This window comes from Cherax quadricarinatus, chromosome 59 (genome assembly GCF_038502225.1).
Source record: "Cherax quadricarinatus isolate ZL_2023a chromosome 59, ASM3850222v1, whole genome shotgun sequence".
Classification (NCBI taxonomy): domain Eukaryota; kingdom Metazoa; phylum Arthropoda; class Malacostraca; order Decapoda; family Parastacidae; genus Cherax; species Cherax quadricarinatus.
The window spans coordinates 23,814,693-23,837,833 of record NC_091350.1 but is presented as its reverse complement, the minus strand read 5'-3'; the positions used below and the strand labels follow the sequence as shown (position 1 = coordinate 23,837,833).

Below are 23,141 nucleotides of genomic sequence, written 5' to 3'. Positions count from 1 at the left end.
AGCAAAGCAGAATGTTTAAATCTTGCTGTCTTAAGCATAGACAACAATGTCCACTATCTTTACTATGGTAATAAAGTGGGAGCAGGATTTCCCTTAATTGTCCTGCTTAGGTAAGAGATGTACTGTCTCTTATTAAAATACACTCTGCAACACTGGACTGCAAGGAGCGGTGGTCACTTGACCACAGGTCGTATACTGGTACTGCATCTGGGATCAATTACTCACTGTAGTAGTAAACAAGATATTTGCCCCTTCTGAGAGGGCTGGGCCCCTCAGGGCTGAAAGGGGCTGAAAGGGGCTGAAGGGGGCTGATACCCCCCTCCTGGAGAAATTTCTCCACACTGGGGGGCGGCAGAGGTTCGCTGCAAGTGAACTATTCATTACTTAACATTAATTTAATTTTCTCACTCTCCACCACTGATGCTTGTCATTTCTGAACAGCTTTAGTCTGTGTGGTTTCTGGAGAATCACTAATTTTGTTTTCAACACTGTGTAATTCTAACGGCACTAGTTTATTTATTGTCCGCTTATTCACTACACCTTTGCTTAAAACATCAACTGTCCTGATGATTCCATTAGCATCAGAATATATGGTCACAATTTTTCCAAGTGGCCACTGGGACCTCGGACCATCATTGTCAATAATCACTATGTCACCCGGTCTTAAGGACTTATGATTTTCAGGAACACCAGCTCCATAGAAGTGTTCTCTCAATGAGGTGAGATAGTCTTCTCGCCAAATTTTCTCCCAACGTTCAATCACTTTATTAAGGTGTTTGAATTTACGTCTATGATTTCTTTATCATTCATGGGAGGAACAGGTTTGAGCCTTCTGCCATGGAGTAAATGAGATGGACTTAACACTTCTAAATTGTCCAGATCATCGGTAACATAAGTTAGAGGTCTGTTGTTGACTCTATTTTCTATTTCAGTCACAACTGTACGGAATTCTTCTAAGTCGATTCACTGACGATGAAAAGTCTTCCTTAAACAACGTTTTACAATGCCGATCATTCTTTCATAAAATCCGCCGTGCCATGGAGATTTAGGAGGAATGTATCTCCAACGACAACTGCGTTGATTCAGCATCTGTTGTACTTCTGGTTGATCAAAGATCTTGCTTATATAAGCAGCACCAACAACAAAGTTCGTTGCATTATCTGAAATCATCAGTCTGGGACATGCCCTTCTGGCTGCAAACCTTCTGAATAATTTGATAAAGGTTTCAGCAGACATGTCAGTGGCTACTTCTAGATGTACTGCTCTAGTTGTAGCACAAGTGAACAAACAGATGTACACCTTGATGGGAACTTTGTCAACTGTTTTGGTTAAAATTATTGGTCCAGTATAATCTACACCTGTCACCTCAAATGGAGTGATATTACAAACTCTTTCAGAGGGATATGGAGGTGGACCTGGATACTGACATACTCGCATATCATAGTGACGACAAGTAATACAGTTCTTTATTTGTTTTTTCACACTTTGTCGACCTTGAGGTATCCAGTAGGATTGTCGTATATGACAAAGTGTGTCAGCTACCCCACCATGTAACACGTTACTGAGGGCGTTTTGCACAATCAGTTTTGTTAGCCAATGATTCTTGGGGATCAATATTGGATGTATGGCTTCTATAGGTAGTGAAGAATTATGAATTCTTCCTCGACATCTTATCATCTTTTCTGAGTCGAGATAAAGTCCTAAAGAATTAATCATGACAGGTTTCTTTGGGGATTTATCTTGTGTTTCCAGAAATCTATATTCTGTAGAGAAAACATCTTTCTGTATTAGTTTCACCCAGTATTTAATGGGTTCAAGACATCCATAATCAAGTTTCATTCCTTTAATGAATTTAAAGACAAGAGCTGTAACTCTTAAGAGTTTACCCAAAGATGAGTATTTAGATCCATCAATGACTATTTCTGTTGTGTCTGCAGTATTTACACAACTTATTTCTGCTGTGTTCAAGCAGACTGTTTCTTCTGGCATAATGTGAGCTTTTTGCTGAGGCCAGTTATTTTCATTAGAGAGCCAGTTCGGTCCGTGGAGTCATAATTTATTATCCACAAATTTCTTGAGTGGGACACCACGTGACAACATGTCAGCTGGATTCTCTTGGGCAGAGACGTGGAGAAAGAGTTAATATCCCTGCATCTCTTTCATTTCTGCTACTCTGTTCTGTACATAGACCAACTTACTCTTATTATTTCTTAACCACTGGAGAACTGCTTCATTATCACTCCAGATCACGGTTTTTTCAATAGTGAGATGATCAAGTACTTTGTTGAGATAGACAGCTAATTTTGTACCTACATAGAGTGCTGTCAGTTCCAATTGTGGTACTGTTCTGACCTTCAAGGGTGCTACCCTGGCCTTTGAGGTAATTAGTGTACTTCTTTCAGCATTACTCATGTAAGCTACAGCGCCATAACCTCTGGTTGACGCATCACAGAACACATGTAATGTGTACTTGTTTCCCTCTTGACCTATTTGTCTGGGAAATTTAATTTGATGAAGTTGTTTAAACTCCTTGGATATTTCATCCCATGCTTGACTCATTTCTAGAGGCAATTTCTCATCCCATCCAATTTTGAGTTTCCATGCATCTTGCATAAGCATTTTACCCTTTATGGTAATTGGTGAGACGAGTCCTAGAGGATCAAAACATTGTGATACCTCTGACAGTAAACTACGTTTAGTGAGTGTACTGCATGATTTATTGTTTATCTTTTTGAGACTCAAAGTATCTTCCTGTGTGTTCCAATTAAGTCCCAGCATATTGTTGCATTCAGGAATTTCAGCTTCAGGGAAATCTTCTTTGATAAGTTCCCTTAATTGCATTGAATTAGTATTCCACATCCATAGAGGCATATTTGCTTCTTTCATCTCCTTGTTAGCTTCTCTGTATAAGGATTTCAAATCCTCCTCTTTATTCACAGTACCTTGAAGATTGTCCACATAGAAACTTTTCTTTAAGATTTCTTTGAAGGGACTTTCAGATTTCTTCAAATGTGTATTTAGAGTAGCTTCTAGTAAGAATGGAGAGGATGTTGCACCAAACAATACTGATTTGAAACGATAAGTTTTCACAGGACTTTGAGGATCATGTGGATTTTCAGGCCACAAGAATCGAGTATAATCTCTATCTATTTCTTGTAGTCCTACTCTTAAGAAAGCTTTGGAAATATCAGCCGTATAGGCATATGGGTTTGTGCGAAATTTCATAAGCACGTCTCCAAGCTTCTCAGTGAGGATCCGGTCATCAGACAGTCATTAAGACTTGCTACATCTTTATTTGCACGTGCGCTACAATTATATACAACACGTAGTGGAGTGGTTTCAGAATCTTTTCTGACTCCATGGTGCGGGAGATAATGAACTTCTGTCTTCAACTTATCTTCGACTACTTCCTCAATGAATTTATTGTCCAACTGTTCTTGTATGATATTATCATAGACAGTCAGTAGCTCTGGATTCTTCCTGAGCTCATGTATTTGTGCTTTCATTTGTCCGAAAGCCATGCGATAATTGCTAGGCAGATGTGGTGGATTTAATTTCCATGGTAACCTAATCCAATACTGTCCATCTTTATATTTGACAGTGTCCAAATATTGGTTACAAGTCTGAGACTCTTGTGGGCTTGGTTTATTTACATCAATACCTATCGCGTCTAAATCCAACAACTTATCAACTGGTTCATTCATTTCTTCCAGTAATGATAATTTTTGCTGTGGTACATGATCAGCGGTTATTCTCGTAACTAGTACATTTTCCACTGAATCAATATCAGTTTCTTTCCCACTTTGAGAGGGAATGGGACCACATATCATGTGGCCTCCTGCTGTTTTCAGCAAGTGAACATCATGTTTACTTACTATATTTTGCACAAAACAGTGATAATAATCACTTCCAATGATTAAATCAATTGGACTAATTGTGTCCGTCTGTATGTCAGGACAAGTTAACTTGACCTTAGCTGCTTTCAGTGCTGCAACTGTTTCTTTTAATCCCTGGATCTGCACAGACTTAGGGAAATCACCTACTACCACAGCTTCTACTGTCTTTTTCCTGTTTCCTAGACCAACAGTGATTCTGGCTAGGTCATATGTCTGTTTACCAGAATTGTGGAAAAAAACAGCTATATCTAACTGTACTTTGGCATAGGGTTGTTTATTCAGTTTCTGTAACACTGTTCTTCTTATGAAGGACCTTTGTGAGCCTTGATCAAATATGTTAGCACATTGGTTTTGTGTAATTTATTAGATAACTCAACTCGAGCTATCGGGAGAGCAGTTGCTTTAAACTTATCTCTCACATTTAATGCTGTTGCTTGTTGACTTCCTGATTCTGTGGAAGTCTTCTGCTGTTCAGCAAAAGTATTTGGGCATAATGCTGTATGATGCATACCCTTGCATTTAAAACACTTCTTCAGTGAGCATTTACCTCCCTTGTGTTCACCTAAACACTTGATGCACCTTTTCAGCTGATGAACACGTTGTTTACGTGCCTCCATTGATGTGTATTGACTACAATACTGTGCCCAATGTGTTCCATCACAAAGTACACATTTTGGAGTACGTTTATGTGTGACAGTCTGTTTACTGTGTGTTGTATTCACAGCTTGATAAATGCCTATATGGGATTTCCCATTCTGTGGTTTAGTGGGAGTAGGTATACTCTTTTTATACTGAGTTGAAGGTTTATTATCCACTGGATTTGTGGATTTTTCATCTTGTCTCGTTGCTTGCATGCATGAAACTATTGTTTGTAAACCATTGCTAATTTCCTCACAAGTGAAATAGTGTTTATTGAACATAATATTTAATCGTTCAATAGTTTGTGGTGACAACTTATCTTGTACAATACCACTGATAAACCAATCACATTGTCTTAGGTCATATTTAGCACCTAGAGATCTGAGACTATTGTTTAATGTGATTCTAAATGCCTGTAAGTGTGAAAAACACTGTTTGGGTGGCTTCAAACTTGATATTAAGACTGCATGTCTAACTCTGGCCTTGTCAGCATCAAAGTAATTGTCTGCTAAGACACGTAAGGCTATTTAATAATTGTCTTTAACCACCGGAAATGACTTAATCAGTTCATAGGGTTCTCCCTTCACAAGACATTTAAGATAATTGAACTTAGCAATCTCATCTATGTCAGTTTGTGAATTTACTATGGATTGAAAACCACTAATGAATTCTTCGTAATTATGACCTTGGAAAATAGGTAATGACAAGGTAGGTAAACTTGGTAATGGTACACTTGTTGTTGTTACAGGTGTAACAGGTGTTTGACCACTAGTTACAGTAGGTCTCTGTGACAGAGTTTTGCGGCAGATAGCCTGTACTCCTGTCCACCTTAATTGTTCATTACGAAATGTATCCAAAACATTTTTAATTTCATCCTCAGATGGGTCTGATTCAAGAAATTTATTTTCATAATGTGTATAGTCTGAATTAATTATTTCCAGACGTTGTGTAAGTAATTCAAATTTGACCTCAAGATCATCAAAATCTATGTTTGTATCTTGAGTTAATCCTATACAGACTGAAATTAGATTTTCTAATTGTGTAATCTTAGTCTGTAAAGACTGAAACTGAGTTTTCAAACAAGCCATTTTAATGGTATACTGAAAATTCTAGCACCACACTTAGAGTGTTCAAAAAACACTGTACTGCTATAAACAGCTGAGTTTTTGTTGTGCTTAAGTCAGCAATAATCGAGTCAGACACTACTGACCCACTAAGCTTAACCTCAGGGTCAATGACCATGAAGGGTACAGGGTACATGTGTCTGGTGTTTATGGCTTGTTTGCTGTGTCAGCCTGACCATGATGATTAATCGTAAATAACGATGTTATACACTTCATTCACTATACACTATAAATGTCACTGTATAACTGTAAATCACATGTGAATATTACTTACACATATATAAATGTCACTGTTAATATATATACATGAAAGCTTAAACTTTATATTTAAGTTCCTTTAATATAACAGGTATATCTATAAGAAACAAACTTTAACACAATCTTGTCTCTTAATTTCTGTCTATAAACATTATAAACACTATGTGTATATACACTCAGACAAACTGAACATCACTTGGGTTGTTGTTGTCTTAGTCAGCGCTTCTTCGAGTTTGGAGCAGTGGATGCCGGGTGCCATCCCCCGTTTTCTTGTTGGGTGAGTCACCCAGCTCCCGTTTTCTTTGGGTGAGTGCTGGGTGAGCGCCCGTTTTCTTTTGGTTGCCCATTCTCTGTGATTGAGTCTGGAGGGACTCATTTATACTGATTTATATTGTAATACACTAGTTTTACAGCTTTTTTCGAAGGACCTTGGCTCGTAGGTTATTTGTACACTGTAGTACAACATATTTGGACCACAGTGTGGCCTTTATCCGGTTTGAGTACGACCAAAATGTTGAGAAATGCGATTACCAGCTAAGCTTATACATTTTGTATAGGGAAAACTTAACTTAGAAAGACAGCTCATCGCCTGCACAGCCGCCCCTGCAGACGAGGTCTTGAGAAGCTGTCGAAGTCATTCCTCAACGTGCTGAAATGAGTTTTAATTTGTAAAATTATAAATTATCCCTAGGGGGTGTTATGTCAGCATATTTCATTCACTGATGGCTGACAAACTTACTTGTGTGGACTCAAAAGTCTGCCCCTTACTGCCAACTATAGGTTGATTACAAACTCCTTGCGACTCAAGAACTGTGCAGTCCCCCGTACTACAAGAAATTCGTAACCTACCTTCCTCTTGTAGCGTGAGCTATGGTGTTCTTCACACCTTCGACAGGTATTGGTGACTTGATAGAAGCTGAAGTGTCCTTGGATGTCCACGTCTTCCATAGTCTAGGAATACGCACACTGGTACACTATGTTCCACAAGATTTGTCTTTATTGTTCACAATCTTATCACTAAAGAAGCTGATCACACTTCTCTGTAAGCGTTTATTGTGTTTTGTGAGACACTTTGTTCACACTAATGCACAGATCGTTCTTTGTTGGTTATCCTGGCGTCAGTGTCACTCTCAGTAGAGTCAAAAGTAATCTGAAGACGCCACAACGCCACAACGCCCCACGCCATCACTGCCCCTTGCACAAAGGAAAAGCTGACATAGTACTTTTGCTTCCTTGCCACTTCCTCGATGAAGCAAAGCAGAATGTTTAAATCTTGCTGTCTTAAGCATAGACAACAATGTCCACTATCTTTACTATGGTAATAAAGTGGGAGAAGGATTTCCCTTAATTGTCCTGCTAAGGTAAGAGATGTACTGTCTCTTATTAAAATACACTCTGCAACACTGGACTGCAAGGAGTGGCGGTCGCTTGACCACAGGTCGTATACTGGTACTGCATCTGGGATCAATTACTCGCTGTAGTAGTAAACAAGATATTTGCCCCTTCTGAGAGGGCTGGGCCCCTCAGGGCTGAAAGGGGCTGAAGGGGGCTGATACCCCCCTCCTAGAGAAATTTCTCCACAATGCACTCTCATACATACCATGTACTTTCATATATACCATGTACTCTCATACATAACATGTACTCTCATACATACCATGTACTTTCATATATACCATGTACTCTCATACATACCATGTACTCTCATGCATACCATGTACTCTCATACATACCATGTACTCTCATACATACCATGTACTCTCATACATACCATGTACTCTCATACATACCATGTACTCTCATAATGGATTTCCATTTTATTATGTGATTTTATTTACTAACCTTATTTAACCTAACATTTCTTAACCTAACTTTTTCTAACCTTCCCATACTTAACCTTCCATGCTTTTCCTACTTTAACCAAATCTAGCAGAACCTACTTTAACCTAACAAAACCTAACTTAATTAAAGCTTGCATAACTTAACCTAAACTAATCTAACCTAACTTAAAATAAACTGTCATAATTTAACCAAATTAACCATTAATTATCATAACCTAACCTATCCTATATTAACCTAAGCAAACCTACTTTAATCTTACCTACTTTAACCTATTATTACGAAATCTATCCCACTGTTATCTACTCTAAAATAAACTATCCTATTTAAACTGCCCCATATAATTTAACCTAAATTAAACATAACTTGGTCTAAGCTAAATTAATGTCACTTACATACCATCTGATAACCTAAACCAGTCTCATAACCTAACATCCCTTAGCCTAACATAACCCACACTAACGTAACATAGCCTAACGTAGCCCATACTAACCTAGCATAACCTAACCTAACCTAATATAGCCTAACCTAACCTGACCAAACCTACAATAATATAACCTATCATGATCTAACACAATTGAAAATATTATACAGCGTGAAATTTTGCAAAAACAATCCATAAAGTTATATCGAGAACTACGTAAACAAAAATATAGGTAGATTTCATTAGGCGTCAGACGCATGACACTGTGGAAAACACATCAGCTATGTAATACAAGTAATGAATCAGTATACTCTTTGTTTTCTCGTCTAGTCAGCCTTCAGACGATAGAGAGTTTGCCTGTCAACAACACACGATACATGATGGAGATTGAGGTTGTGAAAGCTGTGGTGATACCGATATAATGTGGCAGAGGACACATGTGAACAATTCAAGATATTTCTTAAGGGAATCTTGACTCCACGGATAACTTCATCAGTGAAGAATTAGACACATGTCCAACATGTGTCTAATACCCAGATGTTGCACAAGTGTCTATTTCTTCATCTTATCGGTACTGTGTTCTATTTATCCGTGGTGAAAGAAATCCTTTAATAAATGTACTGAACTGAAGTTACGTCTCCTGTGACTTGTATTATGCTGCCACTATTCTCAGAGCAAAACAAAAGGATGAGATGACTGGGCAAGTCTTATTAAACCTGCTTCCCTTGGTTACCTAGCAGTTAAATAGAATCCGGGATGTTAGTAGGCTGTTGTAGATCGCATAATCAGAGGGATTTGACATATGGGCAACTCTCCTTGCAGAGGCTGCCCCAGTTTATCAGGTGGTAAATAGGAACTTTGCTATTAGTCACCTGTTGTGGGTCGCATCCTGGAGCAAGCCCTAAGGTCACTAACGCAAATAATGCAGAGTGAATATTTTGATTGTGATACATAGGAACATAAGAAACGAGGAACACTGCAGCAGGCCTTTTGGCCCATACTAGGCACGTCCTTCATAAATATTATTTATCTTAGTTGGTAATCTGAAGCTTCGTTTTTGACTTTAATAAGTGTTTTTCTTTCTTCAGGATTTCCACTGCCAAGAGTGACGTGGTGGCAGGATGCAAATTTGCTAGACAATACTAGCTACGTGGTGAGGAGCAGCAGCGGTGAAAGACCGCTACACACTGTCAACGAAGTCACCGTGGGACCACTCACGCGAGAACTGGTCCAGGTTCCTCTCACCTGTAGGTCGGAGAACAACCCACTCTCTCCACCCATGGACCACACCATCAATATTAAGTTACACAGTCAGTATTAAGTATAGTGTGTGTTGCGGGGGGGGGGGTGAGATGCTATGTCGATGCATGTCTTGTTTCACCTTCCCGTCCTGACCTAGGCGAGGTACACCCTTCTGTCTTAACCATGGTTTCTGCTGCATAAATCTGTCTCACTGTTTCTGTTGTGAGGGTCTATTTTACTGGACGTATCTACCCCCCCCCCCTTCCCAACTTCAGTCCTTTCCAAGTATCTGAAAATTTATCATCCGGGTTACTTCAGCCTCTCCAACTGTTAGGCTTGATGATATTTTGAATCTTTTCCTCCATCGACCATATTTCATCGTGAGTCTTCCCTTAATCTTACTGAGGTCCGTGGATTCTCAGCGACCTCTCTCTCTATCTCTCTCTTCTTCCCACTTCCTTTCCCTCTATATGTCTGTGTCTGGAGTAATTCCTTTGGTAAGTCCCTCATCATCTCCTGCACCACCTGATTGCCTAAGAGTATCTCGGCAGAGATTTTTTATGCTCCTTCACTTCCTTCTGTCCCCTCGCTTACTAATACTGTTCCTGCTTCCATCTCATTGCTCTTTCCTGGCAACAGCTCCATTTCCCTTTTTAGCACCTTCAGATACTCTTGCAAGCTTTTCACTTTTGCCTCCACAGTTGCAGCCCATCTCTCCCATTCTCTACTCTTTGCAGATACCTTCTCTGCATTAACCTATATATGGTTTCTCCATGCCCCATCTCTTCTCTGAAGATGGTGGTTGCAGGGCGCTTGATGGAGGTTGGCTGATTTCCTAGAGTTGTTGGTCGATTGAGCTGTTTCCGATGTGGTGTCCTGCCGTGGGAGGTTTGCAGATGTAACAGGGTTAGTTGTAAGTTGAAATTTGTTTGAAGTAAAGTTTCCATAATTTGGGGTGTTTTTTTTTATCCTTATTGGACATAGAATGGCTTTGGTATTACCCATTCTTCTAAATCTTCGGGGAGATCACTCAGGATCATTGGTCTCGGGAAGTTGTCCTTGTGGATGAAGCGTCGGACTCTTTGTTGGAGGGTCATCCTTTGGGTTCTTTGGGGAGGTGTGTTGATGATGTAGTCGGTGGTGTTTGCTGGTTGGGGAGGGTTTTCTCTGTCTAGTATATAGAGTTCCTGCATATCGTATGGTTATCTCTTCTTTAATTTATCTAGCCTGACATTTATTGCATCGATCTCCTGTTAGATGTGTAGATCTTCCATCCTGATTCCGTCTCTTCGCCTGGTGATAAAGAAGAGTGCTCTGATCTGGATTCTTTGTAGCCGTAACATGTTGAATTTCGTTGTTAGTAATACAGGCAAGCAAGGATATTCGAAAATTGGTCTTATCATCATCATGTAACGCTGCTTCTTTATGTGGGAAGGGGCTTGAGTAAACCTGAATAGTTGACTGAGGCGGACGTTTGCTAAATTCACATTTTTGTGCACCTCTGATGGAGATACCCTCTTTGTTGTCAATAGTTGTTGCAAAATAACCGACGGTATTGATGAGGACTTTTTCTGGATTGGTTGTGATTCTCCATTTCTTTTCTCAGTTTGCTGTTCTTGGTAGTTCTGCTTTCCAAGATGCTATTGATAGCTTGTTGGGTTCCTAGGTGGGTCCTGAAACCGAACTGCTTTTCAGTGAACAGATGGTTGAAATCCATGTAGTAGTTCAGGCTATTGGAGATGATTTTTTCAAAGACTTTGCCAGTGACTTAAAGTAAGGAGATAAGTCTACAGTTCTCCGGTTTGTGGTTGTCTTTGTTAGGTTTTGCAATGAATGTCATCATTTCTGTCTTAAGTGCCACGGGAAAGTATCCAGCCGCCAAGACAGCGTTAAAGATATTTACCAGAGACATCTTGCAGTTACGGGGTAGGCACTTTAATTGTTATTCTGTTATGCCTGAGGGGCTAGGGGCTTTATTTCCCATTCTGCCTGAGGGTAATTGGTCTGGGGAGGGAGTATTCGTTTTCAAGGGTAGAAGTATCAGTTGATGGTAGTGGATGGAAGTCTGCCCAGTTGTCGTCCCTCCATTGGTTGACCCACTGGTAGTGGTTGTTGTTGAATCTTCTACTATCATTAAATGAGAGAATTTTCTCCCACACTTCACCAATCAGCTTGGGCTGGTCTTGTGGGTCCTCGAGAAGGGTAATCACTTCCTCACCGTCTTCGTCGGTGAAGTAGTGTGTAAGGTGGTGTGCGGGTGCGGGTTTAGCCCCCAGCAGCCGTCAGATCTTACTCCAGAACTCCTCCGGACGGAGTTTGTATTGGTTCGCCTGGAGAACAAGATATTTCTATATATCTCCTCAACCTCTGCAGTACAATCCGTGTGGGCTGCCCCATTTGGTGGTGCCTTCTACATTCAGCTTGGTAATTATTCATGCTATCCTTAAACTCCCTGGTTAGTTTGTACTGCTGGTAAATCTTTGATGTTGTTAGTGTGAACCAAGATTATTGGTATTATGGTAGTGGGGTTCAATGATACGTCTTCGGAGGCTTCTTGTTAAGTCATGGTGGGTACACAGGCTTGTGTGTTGTGCCCATGGCCCGGGAGGGCCATCCCACGAGAGGAGAGAGCTACTAGGCCTTGTGTCTTCCTGCTAGGCCGCTGTGTGAGTGAGAAAGTGTGGGACCAGCTTCCCACAGTCTTGGACAGGCCCAGAGGGCAGCACTTTAGTGGCGCGAAATATGAACTAAGCTGGCAGACAGCATGTACTGTCTGTGCAGACAGTACAGGTTGTCTACATACGCTCGGCCACCTGCCAATATGGTCGTCTCGACCATGTCTGGAGGTAAAAAAAAACTCGGTCTCTCTCTCGTAGGAACAGGGCAGCAGACCACAGCATGAGGCCTGGGACATCTGGCTTGGTAACCCACGTGGCTTGTAGATCCACGTGACATCGCCGACACCCCACGTGGCGCCGTGATCCACGTGGTGTCGTGATCTACGTGGCATGCTGATCCACATGGCTTGCTGATCCACGTGGCTTGCTGATCCACATGGTTTCGAGTGATCTACATGGCATTCCGATCCACGTAGCTTGCTGATCCACGTGGCTTGCTGATGCACGTGGCTTGCTGATCCACGTGGCTTCGAGTGGCCTCAGACATTCGGATACACAGCTCTGACATAGAATTCACACGAAAAACAGCAGAAAACACAGTAGAGGGAGTGAGTAGTGGTGGGTGTATGGTAGTGTGGTGGCGAGAAGCGTGGGTGAGTGTATGACGAGGGAGCATCTGGCCACTTCCTCCTCCCCCACCCACAAACACAAGGAAACACACTGGACACAGAAATCACCACAAAACTCACCTCTGGCTTGCTGAAACAGCTGTGCTGAGCTGAACAACAACAGCAACATACAAGTGACGCTGAACACGTGACTTAAGAAACAGCGTGGGACACTGTAGCATGGGGTCACTGGGACGCCACTTACAATTCTCGAAGAATTCGGCAAATTTCGGCTGGATCCTGCTTGTACCTGTGTCTGGATGCTCGAACGTGCAGACGTGACATCAGGATAACTCGATGAGAGACGGATGCTTCTTGTATAGGGTGATAAAGTGAAGATGACTTCATACCTTCCTTCCTCTCTCCGGCAAACACAACTGCTGCGACCACTGCTTCTACCAATGTGAACCAGTGATTAATTGGTATTATGGTAGCGGGGTTCATTGATACGTCTTTGGAGGCTTCTTACTTTATTGTTAAGTCGTGGTGGGTACACAGGCTTGTGTGTTGTGCCCATGGCCCGGGAAGGCCATCCCACAAGAGGAGAGAGTTACTAGGCCTTGTGTCTTCCTGCTAGGCCTCTGTGTGAGTGAGAGAGTGTGGGACCAGCTTCCCACAGACTTGGACAGACCCAGAAGGCAGCATTTTAGTGGCGCGAAATATGAACTAAGCTGGCAAACAGCATGGGCTGTCTGTGCAGACAGTACAGGCTGTCTACATTAGTTCGCAGCATCCCTGGGTGGCCTCTGAGATTCTTTCGTGGAGAGAGCTGATTGCCTCGTCTATTGCAGTTGAGGGCTGGTTCTCAAGCAAAAGAGTGTGATCATTTGCTAAGTAGTCCCTGAAAGGGTCAAAACCTAGTGTTTTTAGGTTGAGTTTCGAAGGAGTGGGTATCCAGAATGGCAAAGTCTGAAGCTTTGTTATGACAGGAATGTGGTCTGATCCGTCATTACTGCCTGGGAAGAGACTGAAGTGGTATAAGTCACAGTCTCTGTTGAGAAGTACTACATCAGGTATCCCTGGGCGGGGTCCCACGTATGACTTAAAGAATGGGCCTTGGAACGATAAGTCTCTTGCTGTCATTATATTGAATAGCTGTTTACCTTTTTGGTCACTTAGCGGTTGGGCGGCGCCGCATATGAAGAAAGCGGGGTGATGGGCACTAAAATCTCCTTCTAGAACTATAGCAGGAGATTTACTGAGTAACCGGTGAAGAGGGATGGACTATGTACGGCTGTCTGGGGGGGGGGGGTAAGTAACCCGTTCCCACTATTAACCGTCCATATGAGGTAGTCAGTTCTATCCCTAAGATGCTGTCCTCATCAACGTGAATGTTACATATTCACTGCTTCACTAAAACGGCCACTCCACTGAAGAGCCCACTGAATTTCTCGAGTGTTGAGTAACCAGGCAGTTTTATATATTGGTCTGGTGTGGTAGCTGTCTCATTCTGAAGGATAATGTCCGTATCGTGGTTGCATAGTTCTAGGAGGTAGCGGTTGTTGAAGAAGTGTTGAATGTTAAGTTGTACAATTTTGATCCTCATTATTTCGTGTTTTGCGTCGTTGCTGCGATCAAAAAGTATACCTCCTACCAACTCAGCATCATGTATGTATACAACTGGTATAACTGTGTGCAGCTGAATTCATGAATAGTACTACACTCACACACACATACACACACATTCTTGTATTAAAATGAACCAAAGTAGTTAGGCCACTTACCTTTATTACCCCACGTCCCCTCCCCCCACCCATCCTTTTCCATACTTCCATCATAACCCATCCTTCTTGCTTCCTCATCTTACCAAAGCTCTGGTTATACTCGCCTTGCCTTTTCTTTGGAAACATCTGGATTAGTTGTCTCGTCATTGTGACTCATCTTTTTTTTAAAAAACAGCTTTGATCTCCTATTCCTGTTTCCCGTCTCTCGAACAACCTGTCCATCCAGCTCTTCCAATTCCTCTCTATATTATGTATACAGTTATCATATCATCCTTAGTTCTTGTGTCTTGTCATCAGGAATTCTGCTCTTAATCTCTTTTTATATCTCATACACCTAAGATCCTGGACTACTTTAGTTTAAAACTGTATTTTCTGCATTTTTTTTTTTTGACATGCTATGTCAGGTGTTGGTTCCACACTGGTGCTGCATACTCCAATATAATTTTTATGCCCTTTACCGCCAGGGAACTAAGTTCAGGTGGTAGCTGGTGGATGGTACGTTGATAAATCCCGAAGGTTACTTCAACAAGACCATAAGGTCAGGACGACCACCCTAGGAACATAAATAATGTATCGAAATTTAAAACATCACAAATGGAAAAAAAGAAGAAAAAAGAAGGTATAATATTAGTGGCTAGAATTTATTAACCCAAAATAAAAATTCCAATGTGTTGAGGGGACGCCTGACCTGGCTCGAGTGGCGCAGCCTCAGTGCCTCGTTATGTTGTATAATAGGTTATGGAGATGTATAATAGGTTTCATGAATGGAAATGAGACGACGCCTGAACTTGCAGAATGCGGCCCCAGCACCAGTTGTTGTTCTCTCACATAGCTAAAATAATGAATAATATATAAAAACCAAAATATTCAAATTTTTTGAGTGGCGGCTCCTGATATGGGGCAAAGGACCGTCTCATCGAATCACCTTTGCAACTCCCTCGGGTGAAAAGGGCAGACCTGTAATAGCATTTGGAAGGATAAATAAACAAAAAAACGTCAGAATTCACCTCTGCACTGTAGGCCAGCAGCACGGTCTTAGGCCCACTGCCAGCCTTTGGGATCACATTAATTATTCAACTGTCTCCCAGAGCTCATAAACCACATTCAATAGAAGGACTGGGTCCGGGTTAAGATCATCACCAAGCATATTTTTATTTCCCCTCAAAGCTTTAAGGGCATATATGCTTTCTTTGGTCCATCCGTCTCGCTAGTTCAGCGTAGCTTTGGAGGTAGTGAGGCGGGTTATGGCGTATCGGTACCTCCATTGAAGAGTAGTAGGGGTACCATGGAGTACACATTTGCTTTCTTGCATGCAAGATGAAACCCTGTCCGCGGAGGCCTGAATGTTAGGTATATAGGCTTCCTCACCTTTCCAAGCAACGACGATACGATTGCAGAAGGTGTCTTCCATGTCTATATAAACTTCCATCTCGACCTGATTCCCTCGTAGTCTCAACCGTTGCACATAAATTTGGCTATGATATCGTGGACTCACTTGTGAGATGTGAAAAAGGAAGCAAAGCACTGAAGCACCAGGTCTCCCTGTAGGTGCTCTTCATAAAGCTTCAAAGCAGCTGCTCAGACCTGAATAAGAACGACGTAATCTCTTCCAGCAAAGAACCTAGTCCCAGAAGAAAACCAATTGTGAACAGCTGGGGCATCTCTTGTTGACATGAGACCAGTTCCATGGCAAATGTTTTGAAGATTCTGACCCGATACCAGAGAGCTATCTCATTCATTGAATACCCAGAAATATGTTCCCAGGTGTAGCGTAACATCGAATCTTTCCCTGAATTACGAACTCTCTTCTCTGTTTTGAAGTTCTGACCACATCATCCGCTGAAGTGAGCAGTGAAATTATATTTTTGCATGCGGTATATGGAGAGCAAATTGGGAATACCAATCCACCGACCACGGCGTACACATGACAGAACAAAATTGAGGTGTCATTTATCAGACGAATCAATTTGCGAGTGACCTAACGCTTCTGTAGATCCAAAATCCCCACTTGCGATTTTAGGACGAGGTGCAGCCAGATAATGTCAAAGGAGTGTAATTCTCTGTTGGCGAATAAATATTGCATTTGTTGCAGTAGCTTTTCATTCGATACGTGGCACAGGCCATATGCTCCATACTGAATGCTCACCACAAGGATCTTCTCCATGAGTGAGGTTTAAAGCCGGTCTTCAAGAGCAGTGTTCTTTGCCCGTTTACAATCTTCAGAAACTTATATTTGCGTTCGTGCGTGCGTGCGTGTGTGTGTGTGTGTGTGTGTGTGTGTGTGTGTGTGCGTGTGTGTGTGTGTGTGTGTGTGTGTGTGTGTGTGTGTGTGTGTGTGTGTGTGTGTGTGTGTGTGTGTGTGTGTGTGTGTGTGTGTGTGTGCGTGTGTGTGTGCGTGTGTGTGTGCGCGTGTGTGTGTTTGTGTTTACTCACCTAGTTTTGGTTGCAGGGGTCGAGTCACTGTGTGTATGTCTGTGTGTGCGTGCGTGTGTGTTTATTTGATAGTTTGTGTGTGTGTGTGTGTGTGTGTGTGTGTGTGTATGTGTGTGTGTGTGTGTGTGTGTGTGTGTGTGTGTGTGTGTGTGTGTGTGTATCTTTGTGAGAGTTTGTGTGCTTACCTATATGTGGTTCCAGCGATCAGTTCACAGCTCCTGGTTTCGCCTTTTCGCGGGTCGCTATTTGGTCCACTTTCTTCCCGCTCCATGAGGTTTATCGTATCTTTTCATAAAGCTACGTATGGATCCTGCCTCCACTACTTTACTCTCCAGAATGTTCCACTTCCTGCCAACTCTATGACTGAACAAATTCTTCATTACGTCCTGTGACTCATCTGAGTCTTCAACATTCTGTTGTGATCCCTTGTTGCTGTGTCCCATCCTGTCCCTGACCACCTTGTCAATTCCTCTCATTATTTTATGTCGTTATCATGTGTCCCCTCCTCCTCCCATCTCTCCTATCCTTTTTTGCCGTTAGGTCGATTTTCCTTAACTTCTCCTTGTAGGACATACCCCTTAGCCCCGACTCTAGTCTTGTTACAAACCATTGCACTTTCTCTAATTTTTTGACATGCCTGACCTGATGTGGTTTCCATACCTGAGCTGCATACTTCAATATAGGCCTGACGTACACGGTGTACAGAGTCTTGAAGATTTCTTACTAACGTGTTGAAACGCTTTTCTTAGGTTCGCCAGGCACCCATATGCTGCATAGTTATTTGGTTGATGCTCACCTCTGATGTGCTCGGTGTTATACTCACCCCAAGATCCTTTAACTTCACTGAGGTTTGCGGTCTTTGGTCCACTAGCCTGTACTTTCATTGAGGTCTTTGACCTTACTCAATCTTTATGACTTTGCACTTCGTTGGATTAATCTTCAAGAGCCAGTTGTTGGACCAGGCTTGCAGCCTGTCTAGATCCCTTTCTAATTCTACCTCATAGTCATCCATCTCAGTTGTGCGCATTGGCTTCACGTCGTCTGCAAACAAGGACACCTCTGAATCTATCCCTTTCGTCATCTCATTCACAAATGTCTTTTTTGTTATTCCTGCCGGCTCTTCGAGCCTTTGCACTAATCTCTTTTACGGAGCTGTGTTGAAAGCCTTCATAAAGTTCTAGAAAATGCATAGTACCCTCCGTTTGTGTGTGAGTGTGTGTACTAACCTAGTTGTACTCACCTAGTTGAGGTTGCAGGGGTCGAGTCCTAGCTTCACTGGTCGCTACTAGGTCACTCTCCCTGAACCGTGAGCTTTATTATACCTCTGCTTCCGAAACTATTCCACTTCCTGACTACTCTGTGGCTGAAGAAGTACTTCCTAACATCCCTGTGATTCATCTGTGTCTTCAACTTCCAACTGTGTCCCCTTGTTGCTGTGTCCCATCTCTGGAACATCCTGTCTTTGTCCAACTTGTCAATTCCTCTTAGTATTTTGTATGTCGTTATCATGTCCCCCCTATCTCTATTGTTCTCCATTGTCGACAGGTAGATTTCCCTTAACCTTTCCTCGTAGGGCATACCCATTAGCTCTGGGACTAGTCTTGTTGCAAACCTTTGCACTTTCTCTAGTTTCTTTACATGCTTGGCTAGGTGTGGGTTCCAAATTGGTGCCGCATACTCCAACATGGGTCTAACGCACAAGGTGTACAGGGTCCTAAACTATTCCTTATTAAGATGTCAGAATGTTGTTCTGAGGTTTGCTAGGCGCCTGTGAAGGCTTACTCAGCCCTGTAACAACTTCAGACAGTATTACCAAGGTTGGCTCCTCCTCAGGATAATTAATGTATAGAAAAAGAATAAAAACTGACAAACATAAACACTTTATTATTTAGAAAATATAAAATGTAAAACACTTAAATATAGAGTATTAATCCTACATTAAAGAAAATGAAAAATGAAAAATATAAATGATAACTGAATTCAAAGCTAATATAAATGTATATAAAACTTGGGTGTCCGGTGTTGGTGACACTGCGTGTTGCTGAAATCGTAGCCGTTGCTGATGATGGGGGGGAGGGGGGTCGCAGGTGTTGATGACAACCCACCGGCTCGTTCTTCACAGATTTTCTAGCTTTCAATAATCCTTCCAGATGACAGGAAAGCAGGTTTTCTCCACTGCAATGATGAGGGGTTATATCCTGCTACTTGCATATACAAACAGGTAAGTGGAACAAAATTTGGGACATCTCATAACGTTAGTCTGTCTCCTTCAATTCTACTCGTTGATTGGCAGGTGACCCTCTCTGTCATCCAAGCTGGAAAGATAGACAGGTTACCCACTGCTTAAGAAATCACTCTCCATGATAAGTACAATACCTAAAAGACGTGGTGATTATTACAATAGTCAACTTAGAGCAAGACTGAAAGGACTAAGTTTATTATTGGTCAAAAGTGAAGCTTTCAACCAATAAATAAACTAGAATACAAGGCAGGCATGTACTTACAGTAGTGCTGGGAGCTGTGAGTCTAGTGATTACTGTTTGGACCGGAGCCCCACACGTCACCTTTCGGGGGGGGGAGAAGGAGGGGAAGAGATAGCGGGAGCTAGACTGACCCAACCTTAACAAGCAGCCGGCAATCAAACTTTCGGGGTGGGGGAAAAAAGGCGGGAATAGTGGGAGCTAGACTTGCCTTACCTTAACAAGTAGCCGACAAGCAAACTATCACTTTCGGGGAGGGGGAAAAAGGGGGGGGATAGTGGGAGCTGGACTTACCCTACCTTAAAAAGTAGCCGGCAATGAAACTATTGTTACTATATCGCTACTCCTATCTATTGAACTTTTCCCTCACAGTGCCCATATGCTGCAGCAGTTATTTGGTTGATGTGCGTTTAAGGAGATGTGCCTGGTGTTATACTCACCTCAAGATCTTTTACCTTGAGTGAGGTTTGTAGTCTCTGGCCCCCAAGACTGTACTCCGTCTGCGGTCTTCTTTGCCCTTGCTCAATCTTCATGACTTTGCACTTGGTGGGGTTGAACTCCAGGAATCAATTGCTGGATCAGGTCTGCAGCCTGTACAGATCCCTTTGTATTTCTGCCTGGTCTTCGATCGAATGAACTCTTCTCATCAACTTCACATCATCTGCAAACAGGGACACTTCGAAGTTTATTCCTTCCATCGTGTCGTTCACAAATACCATAAACAGCACTGGTCCTAGGACTGACCCCTGTGGGACCCCGCTGATCACAGATGCCCACTCTGACACCTCGCCACGTACCATGACTCGCTGCTGTCTTCCCGACAAGTATTCCTTGATCCACTGTAGTGCCTTCCCTGTTATCCCTGCTAAAGTCCTTCAGTTTTTGCACTAATCTCTTGTGTGGAGCTGTGTCAAACGCCTTCTTGAAGTCCAAAAAAATGCAGTCCACCCACCCCTCTCTCTCTTGTCTTACTGCTATCACCATTTCATAGAACTCCAGTAGGTTTGAGACACAGGATTTCCCGTTCCTGAAACCATATTGGCTGCTGTTGATGAGATCATTCCTTTCTAGATGTTCCACCACTCTTCTCCTCATAATCTTCTCCATGACTTTGCATACTATACATGTCAGTGACACTGGTCTGTAGTATAGTGATTCATATCTGTCTCCTTTTTTAAAGATTGGGACTACATTTGCTGTGTTCCATGCCTCAGGCAATCTCCCTGTTTCGATAGATGTATTGAATATTGTTGTTAGGGGTACACATAGCGCCTCTGCTGCTTCTCTCAGGACCCATGGTGAGATGTTATCCGGCCCCATTGCCTTTGAGGTATCTAGCTCATCCAGAAGCCTCTTCACTTCTTCCTCGGTTGTGTGTACTGTGTCCAGCTCTTGTTGGTGTACAACACCTCCCCGTCTTTCTGGAGCCCATTCTGTCTCCTCTGTAAAGACTTCTTTGAATCTCTTGTTGAGTTCGTCACATACTTCACGGTCATTTCTTGTTGTCTCTCATCCTTCCTTCCTTCCTTAGCCTGATTACCTGGTCCTTGACTGTTGTTTTCCTCCGGATGTGGCTGTATAACAGTTTCAGGTCAGATCTGGCTTTCGCTGCTATGTCGTTTTCATATTGTCGTTGGGCCTCCCTTCCTATCTGTGCATATTCATTTCTGGCTCTACGACTGCTCTCCTTATTCTCCTGGGTCCTTTGCCTTCTATACATCTTCCATTCTTTAGCACACTTGTTTTTTGCCTCCCTGCACCTTTGGGTGAACCATTGGCTAATCCTTGCTTTTTCATTATTCCTGTTACCCTTGGGTATAAACCTCTCCTCAGTTTCTTTGCACATTGTTGTTACATATTCCATCATCTCATTAACTAGCTTCTCTGCCAGTTCTCTGTCCCACTGAGCCCCGTTCTGGAAGTTCCTCATTCCCGTGCAGTCCCCTTTCTTGTAGTTTGGCTTCATTCGCCCTGGCCTTCCTGCTTTCCCTTCACTTGTAGCTCTACTGTGTATTCGAAGCTTGAAACCACTTGATCGCTGGCTCCAAGGGGTTTTCATATGTGATGTCTTCAATATCTGCACTACCAAGGTGAATACTAGGTCCAGTCTTGCTGGTTCATCCTCTCCTCTCTTTCTTGTAGTATCCCTTACATGTTGGTACATGAAGTTTTCCGATACCACCTCCATCATCTTAGCCCTCCATGCATCTTGGCCCCCATGTGAGTCCAAGTTTTCCCAATCAATTTCCTTGTGGTTAAAGTCACCCATGATCAGAAGCTTTGCCATGCATGCATGAGCTCTTCTGGCCACTGCAGCCAGTGTGTCAACCATCGTTCTATTGCTCTCGTCATACTCTTGCCTTGGCCTCCTGCTGTTCTGCAGTGAGTTATACATCACTGCAATTACCACTTTGGGGACATCCAGACTGAAGCGTTCCCGCTATGTAATCGCTTGCTTCTCTGCTGTTTCCTCTCTCCAGCTCATCAAAATTCCATCGATTTTTGATCAGCAGTGCCACTCCTCCACCCCCCCTGTTCCCTCTGTCTTTCCTCATGATATGGTATCCTGTTGGAAAGATGGCATCTGTTATCATACCCGTAAGCTTGGTTTCTGTGAGAGCTATGATGTCTGATGATGCCTCTTTGACTCTCGTGCCACTCCTCCCACTTATTTGTTATTCCATCAGCGTTTGTGTACCATACCTTCAGTTTCCTCTCCAACACTGTGGTTTGGGGGGCCTGTGAGGGTGGGAGACCTTTTAGCATACTGTGGGATTCTATTGCTGTTTGTTGGGAAGCTGTAGGGTGTGTGTGTGTGTGTGTGTGTTTGTGTGTGTGTACTCACCTAGTTGTGTGTGTGTGTGTGTGTGTTTGTGTGTGTGTACTCACCTAGTTGTGTGTGTGTGTGTGTGTGTTTGTGTGTGTGTTTGTGTGTGTGTACTCACCTAGTTGTACTCACCTCGTTGTGGTTGCAGGGGTCGATTCACAACTCTTGGCCCAGCCTCTTCCCTGGTCGCTACTAGGTCACTCTTCAAACTCCATGAGCTTTATCACACCTCGTTTTAAAGTTATGTATGTACTCACCTAATTGTACTCACCTAATTGTGGTCGTAGGGGTCGAGACGTAGCTCCTGGCCTCGCCTGTTCACTGATTGCTGCTAGGAACTCTCTCTCTCTCTCTCTCTCTCTCTCTCTCTCTCTGCTTCCTGAGCTTTGTCATACCTTGCCTTAAAGCTATGTATGGTTCCTGCCTCCACTACAACACTTGTTGGACTATTCCACTTTCTGACATCTCTATGACTGAAGAAGTACTTCCTAAGATCTTTTTGACTCATCTGAGTCTTCAGCATACAGCTGTGACCCCTTGTTACTGTGTCCCCTCTCTGGAACATTTTGTCTCTGCCCAACTTATCTATTCCACGCAGTATTTTGTATGTTGCTATCAAGTCTCCCCTGACCCTCCTGTCCTCCAGCGTCGTCAGGCCGATTTCCCTCAACTTTTCTTCGTATGACAGTCCCCTGAGCAGCAGAACTAACCTTGTTGCAAACCTATGCACTTTCTCTAATTTCTTGACGTGTTTGACCAGGTGTGGGTTCCAAACTGGTGCTGCATACTCCAGTATGGGCCTGACGTACAGTATACAGTGTCTTGAGCGATTCCTTACTTAGATAACGGAACGCTATCCTCAGGTTTGCCAGGCGCCCATATACTGCAGCAGTTATCTGGTTGATGTGTGCTTCTAGAGACGTGCTCGGTATTATGCTCACGCCAAGATCTTTTTCCTTGAGCGAGGTT

General features: G+C 42.7%; 1 protein-coding gene across 1 annotated transcript in view; it reads left to right on the top strand.

Moving 5' to 3' along the window:
• The window catches only part of LOC128698835 (nephrin-like), an 829,595-nt gene that overhangs the window by 530,484 nt on the left and 275,970 nt on the right, over positions 1-23,141 (top strand). Inside the window, exon 5 of the mRNA XM_070097658.1 lies at positions 9,269-9,490. Within this exon, the coding sequence (XP_069953759.1) occupies positions 9,269-9,490 (222 nt within the window). The remainder of the gene's footprint in view (positions 1-9,268; positions 9,491-23,141) is intronic.